This window comes from Suillus clintonianus (assembly GCF_016758775.1).
Source record: "Suillus clintonianus strain FC179 chromosome Unknown DEU56scaffold_74, whole genome shotgun sequence".
Lineage (NCBI taxonomy): Eukaryota > Fungi > Basidiomycota > Agaricomycetes > Boletales > Suillaceae > Suillus > Suillus clintonianus.
The window spans coordinates 68342-86014 of NW_024539298.1; the positions used below are offsets into that span (position 1 = coordinate 68342).

General features: G+C 49.0%; 4 protein-coding genes across 4 annotated transcripts; 3 read left to right on the plus strand and 1 right to left on the minus strand.

The window, feature by feature from the left end:
* Positions 1-1047: 1047 nt before the first annotated feature.
* On the plus strand, positions 1048-2174 carry DEU56DRAFT_861927 (uncharacterized protein). The gene is made up of 3 exons (XM_041355338.1): positions 1048-1374; positions 1421-1980; positions 2033-2174. The coding sequence occupies exons 1-3, from the start codon at positions 1071-1073 to the stop codon at positions 2093-2095; spliced, it is 927 nt and encodes a 308-aa protein (XP_041205234.1). The 5' UTR covers positions 1048-1070; the 3' UTR covers positions 2096-2174.
* A 2321-nt stretch (positions 2175-4495) lies between these two features.
* On the plus strand, positions 4496-7060 carry DEU56DRAFT_903300 (cytochrome P450). Its single transcript, XM_041356633.1, has 11 exons — positions 4496-5104; positions 5164-5207; positions 5271-5352; positions 5394-5419; positions 5571-5899; positions 5952-6010; positions 6065-6104; positions 6164-6174; positions 6224-6400; positions 6452-6748; positions 6819-7060. Exons 1-11 carry the CDS (start codon positions 4706-4708, stop codon positions 6975-6977), a joined length of 1623 nt encoding a protein of 540 aa, XP_041205235.1. The 5' UTR covers positions 4496-4705; the 3' UTR covers positions 6978-7060.
* A 905-nt stretch (positions 7061-7965) lies between these two features.
* DEU56DRAFT_532928 (uncharacterized protein) lies at positions 7966-9462 on the plus strand. The gene is made up of 3 exons (XM_041346664.1): positions 7966-8584; positions 8646-8689; positions 8752-9462. The coding sequence occupies exons 1-3, from the start codon at positions 8186-8188 to the stop codon at positions 9119-9121; spliced, it is 813 nt and encodes a 270-aa protein (XP_041205236.1). The 5' UTR covers positions 7966-8185; the 3' UTR covers positions 9122-9462.
* Positions 9463-9835: 373 nt separating this feature from the next.
* Positions 9836-12116, minus strand: DEU56DRAFT_958915 (uncharacterized protein; the record flags this gene model as incomplete). The annotated part of the gene is made up of 5 exons (XM_041359293.1): positions 11299-12116; positions 11015-11247; positions 10620-10816; positions 10337-10433; positions 9836-10161 (listed from the first exon to the last, which is right to left on the minus strand). The coding sequence occupies exons 1-5, from the start codon at positions 11934-11936 to the stop codon at positions 9836-9838; spliced, it is 1491 nt and encodes a 496-aa protein (XP_041205237.1). The 5' UTR covers positions 11937-12116.
* Between the last annotated feature and the right edge of the window lie 5557 nt (positions 12117-17673).

Consider the following 17673-nt stretch of genomic DNA (forward strand, 5'->3'; position numbering starts at 1 on the left):
TTTAGCGAGCCACTCGTAGTTGAGCCCCGGCCGTTCGCACCTCTGGATTACAGTCGAGAACGATGTCCGTCAACGCTGGCGTGAGTTGTTACTATACAACGCAGGTTCATCTGGATACCAAGACCTCTTTTAACACACCGCCATGGATCATACCTCGACACATGAAACAGCAAAATGAATGGATCATCGAGCGGGTCTGCAATCTTGAATGTCCACACAGGATCACGGAAGTTATTCATCGCGTCATTCACGTTGGATCCCGCATGTGCATTCAGGACTTTGCAGGTGACATAGCGTACTGTCAAGACCCATGAACAGCTGTAGCACATCTGTGATATCACAGAACGCACGCATCGCTACCCCTAGAACGGAAGAATATAACTAAAGACTGTGAAATGACAACAATATGACAGTTAGATAAGGGATCGTACCTGCATCATGATGTGCAACGTCTGGTAGGTCCACCGCCAGATTCGAAGGCTCCTCAACAACTTTCACGCCCGACGTGCGAGCCTCCACCGTCTGTCGCTGATACACGCATTATCTTCCGCAACATTTCTGAACTCACTGTTCTATCTGACATGCTCGTCTCAAAGCAGAGATAAAAGGAGGCTAGGGAGTAGGCGAGGTTGTCCCTTCTAAGTATGATAGCAAATAGCATGAACCGAATCTCTTGTCAAACGCTGACAAACAAAGGTTGGATATTATTAGCACTAGTATTACGTGTTGTTAAATGATGATCCTGATCCTGAACACTTCGAACTCTCCGCCGGGCTCAACACATCGAATTACGAAAGAAAAACTAGCAGATGTTGTGATTTCGATGTCAGGCTATCGAGCTGTCAAAAATTAAAATGTTTGTGCATTAAGGAGCAATAGTCGTTACCCCCAAAATGCGCGAACTCTAGTGGACATCTAGTAGTAAGTAGTGAAAATGATATTGGACTCGGAGTTCTGAGTTCTTGGCAACAGTTTGTTTGGATCTAAGGCTGTTGGTAAACAACGAACAACAGAGCTTACAATATTTGCATGCTAGCAATAACGCCGAACGATGCCACGCGTCGATCACAATGACCATAGAGCCACCCTTGGATACACCAGATAACGTTTCTCAAAAAATCGTGCATATTACTCTGTCAGGACCTCCAACAAGGGAAGAGCTGCTCGCGCACTACCCAGCCAAGTTCACATGGGACCAGCTCAAGACCTTCGTGAATTCAGGGTACTTATATTTTATCATCAACATGAACAAGACCGAAGACGCTGACTCTGCAACGTTACTTAGGGATCTCGGGCTGCTAAAGCGTGACAGGGCACTGCAAAAGAGATATGACGCATGGTCTCCAGGGATTGTGAAAGAGCACGGTTCAATGGGTGGGTAACGTAGAGTCAGGATATAGAGATCGCTCAACGCCTGAAGTGAACTACCTTATCAACCACCGTCTTCAGTGGGGACAACCAGATACCCTTTCGCTCTTACCATCAGCACTCGATAGTCACACCAGACCTAAGGACGTACCCATCTCACCATCTAAATCTAACCAGTCACTCCCACCGCTTCCCCCGGACGCGCCTGAATATTTCAAATCCGATATACAGGACGACTCAGAGTTGATCAGTATCATTCAGAACGACTGGCCTTATTCCGTCCCTATCGAGATCGAACACACACTCATCTGGTCGAGAGTGCCTGTCTTCCATATGGATCTCATCCCAGCGGAAATAGATGCAAGAATTCAACAAGATGGGCTGTGCGGGTTTACGGGCAACAACAAGCCTCCACCCTCGCCGTCAACCCTGCCGGAATGTCTGCCTGCGCTGGCAGAGTGGGGAATCACCATGGAGAATTTGGTTCGCAGCCCAAGGGGCAGTCCAGAGATTGAAGAGATGGTGAGGAATGCTGGAAGGGAAATAGATGGTTTCGTGAAACGGAGATGGGTAGAGAGTGAGTGGGAAACAGCATGGTTTGTCAATCCCCCAGTGAGTGGACGAGCCTGTGGTTGTGTTGTATCAGACGCTGAGCATTTTCCAGAGGCTACAAAGTGTTCGTGGACTAGCGCACATACACGTATTTGCGAAGAAGAAACACTTATAGATGAGATCAGTAATATTAGAATACTCATACAGCTTTATGGTTTGTTGTCTTTGCGAATGAGTTTCATTTGATCCACCACTATCTTCCCGGCATCGCGCCATTCTGTCATTACACTGTTTCGCCCGTGAAGCGCTCGGAGACTCTGCCGCCCTATGGAGCACAGCACCGTCAGGATGCACTTTGGGAAGGTGAGTAATCACGTTGTGAAACCGATTGATCGACTCAGTATTAAGCAGGAGGGAATGAGGCGCTCCCTCCTATGCGGAGAGAGCATGAGATGGAGGGGTATGAACGACAATATCTCGACAACGCAGTCTTCATGCTTACATTCACCACTCGGTCGGTCCTACTTCGTCAACCACGACACTCAAATCACATCGTGGAAGAAGCCAACGCCAGAATGTCCAGCAGGGAGCTTGATGCCAGAGTGCATCATCAAGTGTGACAAATTGCACAACGAACCCCTTGCCTGCTTGGGGCACCAGTGGCGATATCATAAATACATCAGGCGAGGGCTCAATTCGCCAGCTGGAAACCCAGTAGGATTTACAGCCTTGCAAAAGTGACGGAAACCGCGTAACCGCAACAGGGCCGAGGACTTAAGGTGCTCATGTTCGTTGCAAATTCATGACGTCGCACAACAGTCCCAGCGATACTATTAGGACCGTCTTCTTTCTTTTGGTCTACGGTATGTATACTAGGTGAGTACAGTAACATCGTCTCCTTCATATATATATAGGGTACTAATCATATACCCGATTAGTTCCTGATTACAGCGAGTTCACTCCGTGTCTCGAAGCACTTACAAAGCCATGGATATATAAATTTCCAAAGGAGCGATACTGTGTTTTCTCTATGCCATGGGAGACGGAATGAAAGGAGCTGCTTCAGACATGATTTACATATTGGATTGTCACAATTAAATATTATTAGTTAGTCAGATAGATGCTGACGCGGCATGTGGGAGGCGTATCGCAGCATTGACGTGGCATGGATGAGGTTTGACCCGTCAGTGACACGGGGCTGACGTGGCATTAGTGAGCCTTGACGCACAAAGGGTTTGGCAAACTGGCATAGTACTGGTAGATGTTTGATACGAGTGTGTCGCGAGTATGAGTGACTTGACGCGGCATGGTTGACGAGGGCTTGACAAGGTGGGGACGACGCTTGACAGCGACACGACACGATCATTAGATCACCATTGGAGATTATGCAGAAGTTGAACATAGTGATGAAGAGTTCGGTCCTGACTTACCGCGGTTCAAAGTTCAAACGGGAAGTGAACTGAGGGGTTTGGTTCTATATTTGACGGCCCTTCTCGAGCTTGACCATTTGAACGTTGGAGCTGCCTTGAATGTGTTCGAGCAATGAACTTGTCACCGCATCACTACAAGCTTCGATGAATAAATGACTCCAAGTTTGCTCCAAGTGCAAATCAATCTCAGGCTGTGACACAGCTCGACTTCCCACGATCATGCAAATAGTATTCACTGCCAACATTATATAATATGATGATCTACATCGTTCTTCTGCTTTTTCACGATTCATCAAGTCGTGACCCATCGGTTTCTCGCAGTGCTGGTAATGCCGTCTTGCATGGCTCTTGTAGACTCGCTCGCCCTTAAACCCAACGTTAAGGAAGGGTAACGGCACCCAGTCGAATATCGAATCGCTCAGGCTGCCCTTATATTTTCGGGCAGGAAGATGAAATCAGGGTATAGTTTAAGTTTTGGTGTTAGATATCAGGTATGGGTGCGGCTGCCATTGAGCTTTCGTAATTTGCTCTGCTACACATATTGATCTGATCTCATCAAGTTCTCGCGCCACAATGCCCTTCAACACCATCACTGCGCCGCGCGGCCACCTGCATACTCCCACCCTCTCAAGGCAACCGTTCGACACAATGGAGGAATCAGCCTCTTCAGAACCCCGCTTCTGCGCTCTGTTATCTACGCGAAAACAGTGCACCCCTCGATCTCGATTCTTTTTCACTTTTTCTAACTGTTACGTACCACACAGGCTCATCTCCGGGATCCACTCAATCCGCACACTCGCCGTCTCCATTTTGCCTCGCGTTTGTTCTACCTATATGGCGTATATCTAATTGAGCCAGTACAGATGAGACATGCATGTGTACACGTCGTATGCGTTCTTATAGCCTTTCTGCATGAATTTTGGATGCTTTCAGCGGTCGAATGCCAAACCGAACGTCCTGAACGCGTTCAAATACGTTCGGTCCGGTGTTGAGAAAAGTCGTTGAACCGAACGCGACTTGTCATTCAGCGGTCCGATTCCGAGGGATGCTGCAAATTTATACATCCCAAAGCTGTTACCAACGCGGCGGACTCGCACTGTAAATGTGGCAAGATCTGGATGTGGATTTCAGTATCCCGGGACCTTCGGGAATTCAGGCCTATGCGAAGGTTCGGACATGAATGAAAAATCAAAGCATTTCGAATTGACTTCGAACGTGTTGCATACGCCGCTGCGTCGTTTTCCGCGTATCTCCATGAGACGCAGGTCCTGCATTTCAAATGCCCTTTTGCTGCCAGCAGTACATATGCATGAACGTTTACAGATTGATGATGATTCTTCAAACTGTTCGCGACCATGGGTTTGTTGCACTCTAGCAGGGACATTTGGTTGGCCATTAAGGACCTCTTCCTCGCAGGGTCCTTTCCAGGCTCAACCATATGCGTCTCAGCTCTGATACTGGTGTCCCTCTATCTCCTGCAAGTCTATCGCCGAAGCCAACGAACGACACGCATACGAGGACCTCAAAGCCCAGGTTGGGTGTTTGGCTTGTCCAAGACAGTGCTAAATTCCACCGCTACCACTGAACTATACGAACGTTGGGCTGTAGAGTACGGTCCAGTGTACAGGGTCCCCGTCGTCTTGGGAGAGTCCAGGGTCGTACTATGGGACCCAAAAGCAATCTCTCATTTCTTTGCAAGAGACACGTGGTTGTATAACCAAACTCCGTTCAACAACACCGCCGTTCAAATAATGGTGTGTCCCTTCACTTCTGTGTACAATATATGGTCATGCCGCATTTCTGCCACTGACAGATTGGACGTGGAATTCTGTGGGCCGATGGTGAAAGTCACAAAAGGTCGGAACTATGACCTTCAAGTGGTGCCGAACTAAATCCGAGCCATTCTTTGTCATTCATCAGGCAGCGCAAGGCTCTCAACCCTGCCTTTACCGCAGCTGCCATCCGCAACCTGACTTCTGTTTTCCTAGATGCTGCTCACAAGGTCAGTCACTGATAGTTCGCCCGTCACTGTACTCCAAATAGGTCACAGACAACGATCGCATGGGATGGTGAGATAGAATCGAACCAGGGAGCTCACTGTGCTGTAATAGATGTTCAACAATGGTATTTGTTTTCTCCCCAAAGTTTCCTACCCACGTACTCAGACATATCATACAGGATGAATCACATCGCGTATGTATATCTATTGCTCTCCACCAGGCTGCGTCTCATCCAGCACCCGCCACGTAGACTTGACAGTGCTGGCATAGCCATCCTGAACCATGACTTCGGCGCACTCGATGGACATGACTCCGATGTCGTGCACGTCGTGAATGAATCAGTTTTACCTGCTAATGTTTCCCACGACGTGATTATGCTTGCACAGAGTTTTCCTTCCATCCTGAAGCTACCATGGCGTCGCACACGGTTCTCACAGAAACAGAGCCTGATCTTTGGTAAAATATGCCACGAGATGTTATTGCGGACGCGCAAGGAGAAAGAGACTGGGGGCGCGGAGCGCGGGGACAAATCATGTTTGGGTTTGCTTCGTGAGTCCTGCCCTTCGTTTGCCGAATTGCAAACGCTACAACTATTGTGCAGTGAAAGCTGAGGATTCCGGTGAGAGCGCGGGAATGACTCACGAAGAAGTACTAGCTCAGGTATAATCATAGAAGTCCCCTGAGCTATGTGACACTGATTTCTATCTCCACCAGGCAAGGGCTCTACTTCTCGCCGGCTCTGAGACCACTTCAGGTAACGTGCATTCGTCTAGCAAAAGAACCGCACACTCACCATTCATTCCATTTCATCAGCCAGCATGACAGTAAGTTTCGAATCGCTCACTGCTTCACCCGCGTTTCTCAACTTCACAGTGGGCTTTGATAGAACTTGCTAGGAATCCAGACATGCAGACCCGGCTTCGCAACGAGTGTCTAGGCTTCGGGCCATCCCCTTCATACGACGAGCTTACGAATAAGCTTCCCTACCTAGACGCTGTAGCGAATGAAGTTCTTCGCGTCCACCCGTCGGTCACAGAAAGTATACGATCGGTGCGTATCCGACAGTCATTCAATGCAACTCACATGAACTGACAATGACAGGCTACGGAAGAAGACGTAATCCCGCTCAGTGAACCCATGCGTACGGCGACCGGTACCTATACCGACAGCGTATGCATCCCAAAGGGGACAGTGGTCGTTATCCCACTCGCTGCACTCAATTGCTCTGTTAGCATGTGGGGGCCTGACGCAAAGGAGTTCAAACCTTCCCGATGGTTCGAATTGAACGAGGACACACGTGAGGCTAGAGAGACACTGCATGGCTATCGTCATCTGATGTCATTTGGCGATGGCCCGCGGATGTGTTTGGGGCGCGTATTTGCATTGACAGAGTTCAAGGTATGCAGCCGTTCACTTTACTGCGAGTATTGGTTCCGATTCGTTTTGACCGTGTTTGGTCTCATCCTAGGCCGTGCTGTTCGTGCTTGTGCGAAACTTCGTGTTTGAGATGGCGGATGGCCCTGGGGTGCAGATTGTGGACAGTTTTGGGCCTTTGCCAAGACCGAGTGTGGTCGGGAGTGCTGAGGCTGGAGGTGTGCCCCTCCGGGTGCGCCGCTATGAGGTTTGATTGCGGTCTGAAGCTATGGAATACCACTGTATATACTACTGTAAGAAAACTGCACGTCAATGTCAAATCGTGGATCTCGGGACATGTCTATATCATATTTATAGGCTGGAGTGGTATTGCTTTTCGCTCATTTACAGGGAAGCCGAACAAATTGCGTCAACAAAGGCTCATGGGCTCATAAGCGGATCTGAGTGACAAAGTCTGTGGTTCATACCATTGCCCCAAAAGTTGTGTCCCTGTATCAGTGTAAGAGCTCAAGAAGAATGCATTCGGAACTATACTTAAAATCTCTGTTGTTCCGCTGTTTCGCCACGAGACCAATATCAGAGATCTAATGAAATCAATTAACAAAGAATCAAGTGTTCACGGCTGATCAAACGGCCCACGTCTCGAGATAACGCTGCGTGCCCTCTGGTAAAGCAGTGGGAATGCAATGTGAAATGGAACCAGAGATGTTGCCATTGAGCTGCGCGCCGGGCTTTACATTGCAAGAAAATGCACTCGACACTTTGACAATATTCAAATTCCGTTCAGAAAAGATATTGAAAACAACTCGAACAATGCATATACGCGCGTCAACTCGACCACCACCTAGCTGCCGATCGTTGTCTCCGGGCTTCTGATAAGCTCGATGTTCTTGAGGTCCCAGATCATGACTCATGAGATAATCCGCGTGGTGATACAATACCGTATCAGTAAATTGCCATTAATATTAGAGATGGTCCTGACTTACCACCGTGACGGTTCAAAGTTCAAACCGGACTTTTGGTGAAGTAAACCAAAGGGCTCGGTTCTATGTTCGATGGTCCTTTCAATCGACCTTGACAGTTTGAGCGTGATTGAAACTTGAATGTGCTCGAAGACTGAACGTCACTGCATCACCACAAGCTTGAGCGATGAATTGAATCAATTGATACTTAACCAAACTTCGCGAATAATTAAAGAGGTTCGTCAGCTCGATTTCCCACGGTCAAAGGGTATTCTGATGGTTAGCCACACCGGGGTAAACTTATCTGACCTGTATGATTGGTACGCTCAGAGTTCACATTGTTCGAATTGACTTCGAACGTGTTGCATACGCCGCTGCGTCATTTTTCGCGTATCTCTATGAGACGCAGGTCCTGCATTTCAAATGCCCTTTTGCTGCCAGCAGTACATATGTATGACCGTTTACAGATTGAAGACGATCCTTCAAGCTGTTCACGACCATGGGTTTGTTGCACTCTAGCAGGGACATTTGGTTGGCCATTAAGGACCTCTTCCTCGCGGGGTCCTTGCCAGGCTCAACGATATGCGTCTCAGCTCTGATACTGGTGTCCCTCTATCTCCTGCAAGTCTATCGCCGAAGCCAACGAACGACACGCATACGAGGACCTCAAAGCCCAGGTTGGGTGTTTGGCTTCTCCAAGACAGTGCTAAACTCCATCGCTACCACTGAACTATATGAACGTTGGGCCGTAGAGTACGGTCCAGTGTACAGGGTCCCCCTCGCCTTGGGAGAATCCAGGGTCATACTATGGGACCCAAAGGCAATCGCTCATTTCTTTGCAAGAGACACGTGGTTGTATAACCTAACTCCATTCAACAAGCTCACCATTAGCATAACTGTATGTCCCTTTACCTCCTTGTACGGCTTTATGGTCATCGTGAGCTTCTGCGACCTAACAGGCTGGACGAGGAATTATGTGGGCCGATGGTGAAAGTCACAAAAGGTCGGAACTATAACCTTCAAGTCGTGCCAAACTAAATTCAAGCCATTCTCTATCATCATCAGGCAGCGCAAGGCTCTCAACCTTCGTTTCTCCACTACGGAAGTTTTTGGGACGCTCACGGGCAGTGCTCCTGCAGTCGCTTTGTCCCCGCCAGAGCAAGAATTTGAGAATGAGACTCCAACCTCTGAAAAGGCTTGGGACCCCGATTCCGCCGCCTGCTATACCTGGCAATTTCCTTGCTCCGTCACATTCTCAGTTCCACGATCATTCAGACGAAGGAGCTTTTTACCAGTCGCAGATGCAGCAAGCATTCCTTCGCTGTCACCTGTGTCCTTTCTGGAACGCCTATCGTACGATGATGGCGCGGATGAGCCCACTGGGGCCCAGTATGACCTCAAGTCCGGTCCCAGATGCAGATTGCGTCGACTTTGAGCAATTTTTGTGAGGACAAAGAGCGGGCCGACTCTGATCACAAGCAAACGTTAGCTATCCATTATACCTGGTACCCTAATCGGGTCCAGGAATTGGGTATCCGAACAGACTCCAGGCTGGCTGCCGCTAGTAGTGAGTATAGCATCAGCAAATGCACTGAAATGAACGCTTGACTTACGCGCGTTACGGACACTTACGAACCCTTACGAATTCAGTAGCGCACTCATGCGATTGGTGGAGATGCTGAACACCAATATAATTCACCGTATCTGGCTGATAATTAGTGTTGCCGCAGCTCTGGCTTGAGGCCGGCTTTAGCCGCGAGCGGAGCTACAATTAGGCTAGCTGTGTACCAAATTAAGCTTACATAATATATGGCTCGGTCCGGTCATTTGAGCCTAGTGTTGGCGTGGCTCCGGCTTATTGCCGGTTTAAGCCGGGGCCATACATGTGACTTCGGGCTTATTTAATTTAAGCTTTGACTCAGCTCGAGAACCCCAGCCAAGTCAATTTGGGGGCTTAAATATTTATTTTAAACTATAGATTAAAAATAGAATTTAATTTAGAACTATCGAAGATCAAACTACCTACGCATGATCGATAATCACACGAGCGCTAATGGCCCCCCAAGATCCAGTGAGTCGTTATTTCGTTAGCGTTCGATCTAAAACTAAAGTAAATCAGGAATTATACTGCGCTTCTCCCCCACGGCAGCTACGCGAGCCATCCGTGACGAAGAAACGCTGCAAAAGGGCGCGGGTCCCGTGGAGATCGAGGTGGCGGCGTTGGGTGTTGAAGATGCTTGGTCGGGAAGGCGGTAGCGGAGAGTTCTTGTAGCGCCGTCGAGCCGCGTGAGCATCGTCTACAAAATCCCCTACCATGAAACTCATAGTCCGCTCTCCGTGCCTTCCTCGCCTCATTCTCTTCTATCGTCCATTCCCAATTCTTCTGCCGCTCCACATCCTCTCCCCGATCCTCCGCTTCAGCCTGTGTGCGCAGCACCTCTGCAAGTTTCCGTTGTCGTTCTAGCCGTGGACACGCTGGAGGTGGCGGGTGAAAATGACCGTTTGAAGGGAGCGCCAGCCTTCTTGGTGAAAAAGTGGAGATGATGGAGGTAGCTTGGAAGTTGGGGAGTAAGAGGGTGCGGCGGCGGCGTAGAAAGGATTAACATCACATGGTTAGCAGTAACATGGAGCGTATTGATATCGTGCTCACCAAGGATGGGTGACTGATCCGCAACCGTCATACCAGCAGCTTGCTCGAGATACGAACCACCATCAGATAAGCCGTCCCATATCAGCGTCCTCCATAGCTAGGCAGTTTCTTTTTGAGGTGCTCTCTAATATCCTTGATGAGCCGTCTCATGCTCAGAAGATGGATTACTATACCGAGTGTATATGGCACCGGTGGCATATGGATGGTTGGGCATGCTCGTGAGTTCGGGATCATGGCTGGAGTGATCGTCAACAGGAGGGGGGGACGAAAGTGCGATACTGACCCCTTCCCCGCTTGCTGTAGTAGGGGCTGGAGAAATCCCTATGATGATGATGCTTTCCTCACCAGCTCCGTTGTGCGAACCACCCGCAGGGTCACTCAAATGAATAACGTTGGTTTCCTCTGTCGCTGGTCCCAGGGCTGGTCTCTTGTCAACAGGTGTGCCGAGTAAATCACTCAGATCTCCGCAAGGTGCGCATGCTTTAAGCAGTGCAGTTTTGCCCTAGGACTCGTTGCGGACATGGCGAGTGCTTTGAGGATCCGAGAGCGACTTTTGTGAATTGGATTTACCAAGGGAGTGAGATTGTGAGCCCGTGAATGAGTACGAACTAGAGCGCCCGCGAGAATTTGAATGAGTTTGGGAATGAGAATGGGAATGAGATCGGGAGTGCGAAGAACATGCAGCGTTGACGGCGGGAGCAATGCTCTGAGCTCCTAGGAGCGTGCATGCAGCCAGATATTCTAGGGTTGTGCTGCCCTCTTGCTTGTGCCCAGGACGACTATGACTTCGTGACAATGACCTGGCACGAGCGCGGGAGAGGGAGCGGGTTCGGCTGTTCCCAAAAGAATGCGACGCCTGGTGTTGCCACCGTTTTCGTTGTGCTTCTAGAACCTCGCCTTCTTCAAGAACTCTGCAGAAGCACTTGGTTACTAGATAACTACCTACAAAAAATGTAGCTTACTGGGTCAACGATGGCACAGAGGCTGACGGACGGAGTTCCTGTTGCACAGTCGATGGGCCCGGTACAGATTCATCTTCCTTGGGGCTTGTGTTCCGAACTGGGTCTGGATCTGGATCTGGGCGTTGTTGAGGCGTAGACGCAGTACGAGGTCTGCCAGATATAGAGGGGCCAGACAGGATATCAACGGCCGACCTGGATTTCAACAAAACATGGTGTTCCTTCCGTACATCATGTGTAGCTGACAACACTTGTGGTCTCCCGCCACGTATAGCAGGACTGAGGCGCGGTGATGCACCCTCAGCGACAGGTGTGATTGGTGGACTGATGATTCGTCCGCTACTTCCTCCGTATTGCCCATGTGCGCGCTCAGACCTCAGGCACGGACGTGGAAAGAATAACGCGTCACACCATGTCTCGGGGGATAGCCAGCGATCGACACCTGATACTGGTGGCGTTGATTTTGTGCTCTGTTGCGAAGGCTGCTTGCTGTGTGATGTGGCGGAAAGGTTCGGGGTGGAGACAGAGCCGTCGAGGATGCGACCGTGTCGGGTCGATGGCACTGAATCTGCAGGTGTTGGATATTCAGGGGATGGCGTGAGGACCAAGACAAAAGTGAAGACGCACGCCAAGATATTCATGCAAGGGGAGAACCAAACGAAAAACAACTGGTACCATCGAGTCTCGAGACGTCCCTCTGCTGGCACCGGCGCGTTTCGTGCGGTCAAGTAAAAGGATGAAACTGCTGAGAGAAGGGGAAATTTAGTTGAGGACGTACGTGTGTGTATTTAAATTCCACTGGCAGCTGACGCGTCGACAATGAGACCGGACAACATGATGATATATCCAATGCCGCCATAGATCAGGCTGAGTATGGTGAGGGACTTACACTCGTATCAGCCGTTCTACTCTAATAACAATGGTTTAACAATCATAAAGATGGGAGAAAAAAAGGCGCACCTAGTACTGAGAGGATTATAGCGCAGAAGATGCATGGTAGATACCGTCACCTTCACGATGTCATAAATCATCAGAGCGAGGTGACACTCAGCAAATGAAAGCGGTGAAAGAAAGACAGTCAAGCAAAGAGAGAATATATAGTTGAAAATTGAAATCATAATACCACGCGAGAGACATTGCGAAGTAGCGCAAAGAAGAAACAAAGAGTAAAAGCAAACATCACATGTCGTAGGTAATAGGAGTATCATCAATATCATCACACTCCTCCTCTGCAATAGCTCTGAGGAGGGTGTCATAAACATCACCTGTCATTCCGCTGCTGGAAAATGTCAAAAGAGTGTTAGTCTCCTCTCCCTCGCCCAACGCCTGATACTCCATAGCCTTTTGCGACGCGGCCCAACCTTTCGTAAAGTTAAGTCGTTCTTTTTTCACGAGAAACTTTACCACCTGCAGGGCCTCCATCAGGACCGGGCTCATGCGATTACGTTTCTTCGTGTCCGTCTCACTACTGGACGAAAATACTCGCTCGCATGGAACGGCAGATGCCTGTATAGGGAGGTAGTCCATCGCGATGCCATAAAGCGTCGGAAATAAGGTCTCCGAGACCTGGTGAACACCTCATGGTCAATAAATATTTTAATTGTAGAGATATGGGACGCTTACCATCCAGAACCCAAGTATGTCTGTTCCCTTGGGGCTGAGATTAGCCGTAGAGTAGGCCTCGAATTCTTGCTCGACTGTTTGGGCGCCGCTGTTGTGACATGGCAGGACGCCAATGTCAGGAAGATTATAAAGACGGGAGCCTAGTGAGGGCAGTTGTCGCTGAGGTCTTACTTCATTAGCTGGAGGCGCGACGGGTGCTGAGCTGTTCGTGGTTCGTTTTGATGCATCTGTGTGTGCTAATATTAGATCAAAGTTGCGTTGTTATTGGTTTGACAGACAGTACCAGATCGATGATATGTTTCTCTACATCTTTAACCAGTTGTTCCGCCCAACGACTCCGAACCCATGACATTCGGACTGCAGGATCAACAACTATAAATGTAATCGTGAGCAACCAAATATTTAAAAAAGATACCAGACTCACGCATAGCGACTGCATAGGCATTTGTGGCGCCCAGCCTGTCGTCATACTTATCTGCCCAAATCAAACCTATCTCAACAAGAGGGCCGCAGTGTGGGACGTGTTTGGCCAAAGAAGTCCACCGCTCGATCAACGTTTCGAATGCCGGGTATGTACCACTTAGCATGGGAGTGCGTTCGCCCGACATGGATTGTTGGGCAGCGTGGGGCGCCTAGTATAGAATGATCAGATGGACCGGAAGTTTGAAGATACTAAAACTAACCTCTAGGATTACTTCGACATCCTGTAGGAACTGCCACTCCATCGGACTCAACTTGAACTTGCTGATGGAGCGCTGAGTGGGAGAGTCGAAAAATAAATTTACTGCCTGGGTAAAATATTAGCTTATGACAAATATTTCATGCGTGATGCCTTACCTGGTGAAGGGCTCGTAAACGGTTGAGCATGATGTAGACTGAATCCCAACGGGTTGCCTCATCAAGCAGGAGTTCGACAACAGGGAGGCGTAGTGTCTTGCCCGCGTCATCTTGGAACCACTCCTTCTCGTTACCTGTGATGATCGTGTCCCTGAAAGAATTACGTCGCTGGTTGGACGCGCGAACCGTGCGCACAAGGTCCCTAGCTCTGCTGATAGCTTTCCCTGTCACCGCTTCTAGGTACTCCGCCTTGATGATCGTGCGATCGCCGACTACCCAACGTTCATTCACGAGCGAAAAGTCGGCATTGTGGTAATCATCAATAATATGCTTGACACATATATTGATGATATGCGGGAAGCATGGGATTCTGTGCTCGATGGGGTGAAAATCAACACCACGGCACTCCAGTTTCTCCGAAAGCGCTCGCATGGAAACCTGGTTGCATGCGGCGTTGTCTAAGGTAAAATGACCAGTCTAAACAAAGTCAGAGCGTGTTATACGGTACAATTAAACACTGACCTTTTTAGTCACAGCGGCGCGATCAAGAAGATGCAAGAGGACTCCTGCCAGGAATTCGCCAGTGTGACTGCCTGGAATGTGATGGAATCCAATAAGCGCAGCCCTCAGAACGAGCATGGAACTGTGGTCGGCCTTAGCAATCCAATGAGCAGTAAGTGCCATGAATGGGCGAATGTTAGAATCCGACCAGAGGTCAGATGTGAATGCGACCTTTCCCTGGGCGGCCTAAAAAATATAAGGCGCTTTGTAGGGTCTTGACAGCTGTAGACTTACCGCAAGATCCCTCTTCAACGCATTGAAGTATTCGTGAAAAGCGTCGATAACTAACTCGCGAACTTTGGTACGGTGAAATATGTCGCTCTCGGTCACCGATGGCCGCAGAAGACGGATCAGACGACGAAATTCCGGACATTCGATGATATTTATCGCCTGAGGACAATTATTAAACATTGTGTGTAGAAAGTATACATTGACTCACCTGGTCGTCCGCAATGATAAATTTGACAATCTGTTTGTGCATTTCGTCCAGACTAAATGCAGGCAATGCGTCGTCTGGGACTGACAGGCTAGTTCCGGGGAGTGGGCCAGGAGTAGGGGGAGTACCGAGTGAGTCTAGTGTGTAAGCCGGATCCTTCAGCCTTTGACGCATGGTCGCGACCGTCCAGCCTTCATCCAAAAAAGTATTCAAACGTGATGACTTATGGAGGACATGCCAGTGCTGACGCTCTGCCTCCTCCAGGTAAGTCTCAGTATGGTCGTTGAAGGCGTGTGCACGACGAGCTGAAGTGCCTGTACTATGAAGGTATGACATGACGTGGTGAGTGTTGTCGTTCGCATGGATTTTTCTGGTGAAGGATGTCAGAAAAAATGATAGACTCCAGACACGATACTCACTCGCAGGCTATGCATATATTCGACCGAGTGTCAGGGTCCTGTCTGAAGAAGAAGTGGACATCGGCAGATGATTTAGGCAGTTTGACTCGGCCACCAGTGGCCAGAGGGTCGGTTAGAATGGTACTCATCGCGGTCTGCAGTGGACTATGGCCTGCAGCAGGCCCAACTGCAGGCGCAGGTGGGTTGACCACTTCGTCCTCCTCATCCCCAGAGACGTTCTCAAGGTGGAAGGATTCCCCGTCATCTGAGGCATTTTCACGAAATCTAACGGGACGCTGACGATGCCTTTGAGGGTTACGAAGTATATTTGCATTCACTGCAGCAGCGATTGGAGCGGGAGCAGCTGTGGGAGTAGCGGTAACAGCAATGGGAGTTGGAGTGATAGGAGCGGGAGGAATTGGATCAACGGTGGGGACAGCGACAGCGACTCTGGCAGTAAGCTGGGTAGTGTTCTTCCGTCGAGGAGGCATGTTGGTGGCGGTGGTGGTGATGATGATCCAACTAACAGCAGAATTACCGGTCTAGATATATCATGACATCTGGGGAAACCCCAGAACATGCCGATGTGCAGTGATCTTGAGTCCCTGATGGAAAAGCCCAGAGAACAATTGTCACGAGGTATGAGTCCGCAACTTATACATGCCTCATGCAAGTCAAATCTAATTCAGCGGTGAGTGGGGGGTGAAAAAAAACTCCCGCAATTGTGCATACCTGCAGAGAATCAACTCCAGCTTGAAACTCCAGACTCCAGAGGGTCCAAAGGCTTGAAATCAAGCATGTACGTCTTCATCCTCAGGTGTAGTTGAATGATCGATATGATCAGAACAAGATTTCCATCGATAAGCACTCACTGAGTCGTCGTTATTATGTGGTATGGCTGTATTGCCGATTGTGATGATTCAGGAAGTCACGATGAGTCCCTCGCGAGTTACGAAGGCCATCTCCAGGCAAGGCTGCAGCCTGCAGGATGTTGAAAGATAAGAGGCGCTGCGTGGGAGTGGAAGTTTTTCAGATATCAATATATCTGGTTCGGTGGTTATTGCATCCGCCACGTCATATGTATGCTGCAAAGCTCGTTGTAAGAAATTGTATACGAATCCTACTATATCACAAAGTACGCGTACAGTACTTGCTTGTACAAACTACTCCATACAGGTGTCCAATAGCATCATGATCTAAGTCTTTTCCGGCGTGGAGTTGAAGATGTTGCATGTAATGGGGAGTCATTTCGTGGGCGCAAACTTGCAAATTGCAATCACATTAGTTCGTAAGTACTAAGATAAATGGACTACTCACACACGAGTCGATCTGCGAAGCGGCGGGCATGGAGGCACTGCCTCAATTACACAGGGTCCGAAGAGTAGAGGGGAATGTGTGATAGGTACATCAGGCTGGTTTATATCCAGCAAGCACGCAGCTGGTGCAGGTGGTGTAGAACGAAGTACGTGAAGCAATGAGCGAAGGTGGTTATAGTCGGGATCCTCTGAGAACGCGAGTGAGCGCGTGTAAATGAGAATTGTTGCGAACTCGACAGGAATTCCATGACATAAATCTTCGATGGTGGTGTTCACTTTGCGCTCGAGTATGGAAGCGCTGGAAAGTTTCTCTTGGTCACTGGTTAACCATGGAAGGGAGCCCTGCAAGAAGTATATCAACATGTACGTAAGTGACTCGAGATCGTCACGACGGCCTGGTTCGACTCCCAAGTGATTGTTGATTGACGCAAATGCAGGAGTGCCAGTGAGACGTTGACCTTGGCGAAATGGAATATGGACACTGGTTGACATATTCCAGAATTCCTTCGCTGATGCCGAAATCAATAATAAAGGCAGTGTGCCTCAAATCGCCAAGACCCAGAACAACATTCTGTGGTTTGATGTCACCGTGAATATAACTGTGCGAGTGAATGTATTCGAGACGTGAGAGCTGGGGAAAGGGGTTAGTGATCTGTACATGCATGATGCAATCCGCACACCGACTGACCAGCTGATCTCCTAGATTTATGACAGTGTCAAGGCTGAATTTTCGGCTGTGGGAAAGGAAGAGACTGTGGAGGGATGGCCCAAGGAGATCGAGAACGAGAGCATGATATGTCGACTCCCTACCGAACCAGAGGGCGCGGGGAATACCAACACCACCTTCAAGGTGTTTCAAAATCTTGTATTCGCGCTGCACGGAAGATGAGCGGGTGATGGGTTCGAGTTTGACGGCAACTGCATCATCCTTTATGATGTTCCGCGCATGATACACGACAGCTAATGGGGTTTCAATGTCAAATTCAACATGTAGTCAGTAATCATGATATGAAAATAACATACCATACGAGCCGGATCCCAATACATCTCCTAACCTAAATCTTCCATCAACTCGAACGGGGACCTTATCCATAGTGTATACAAGTAACAATAGCCCACGAGTAGAGAAATCCAGTGAATCCGACCAACAACACTGGAGGCAACAAAAAAGCTATTCTTACACACAACCACGTAGCTTGAGCTGGCT

Excerpts from the sequence above, each read along its gene's own strand:
- DEU56DRAFT_532928 (XM_041346664.1), top strand. The coding sequence starts at position 8,186 with ATGGGTTTGTTGCACTCTAGCAGGGACATTTGGTTGGCCATTAAGGAC. Across the intron at positions 8,585-8,645 it reads AGCTCACCATTAGCATAACT|GCTGGACGAGGAATTATGTG; the intron begins GTATGTCCCTTT and ends GCGACCTAACAG. Across the intron at positions 8,690-8,751 it reads GATGGTGAAAGTCACAAAAG|GCAGCGCAAGGCTCTCAACC; the intron begins GTCGGAACTATA and ends TATCATCATCAG.
- DEU56DRAFT_903300 (XM_041356633.1), top strand. The coding sequence starts at position 4,706 with ATGGGTTTGTTGCACTCTAGCAGGGACATTTGGTTGGCCATTAAGGAC. Across the intron at positions 5,420-5,570 it reads GACAACGATCGCATGGGATG|GCTGCGTCTCATCCAGCACC; the intron begins GTGAGATAGAAT and ends GCTCTCCACCAG. Across the intron at positions 6,011-6,064 it reads ACGAAGAAGTACTAGCTCAG|GCAAGGGCTCTACTTCTCGC; the intron begins GTATAATCATAG and ends TATCTCCACCAG.
- DEU56DRAFT_861927 (XM_041355338.1), top strand. The coding sequence starts at position 1,071 with ATGACCATAGAGCCACCCTTGGATACACCAGATAACGTTTCTCAAAAA. Across the intron at positions 1,375-1,420 it reads GAAAGAGCACGGTTCAATGG|TGAACTACCTTATCAACCAC; the intron begins GTGGGTAACGTA and ends CAACGCCTGAAG. Across the intron at positions 1,981-2,032 it reads CATGGTTTGTCAATCCCCCA|AGGCTACAAAGTGTTCGTGG; the intron begins GTGAGTGGACGA and ends AGCATTTTCCAG.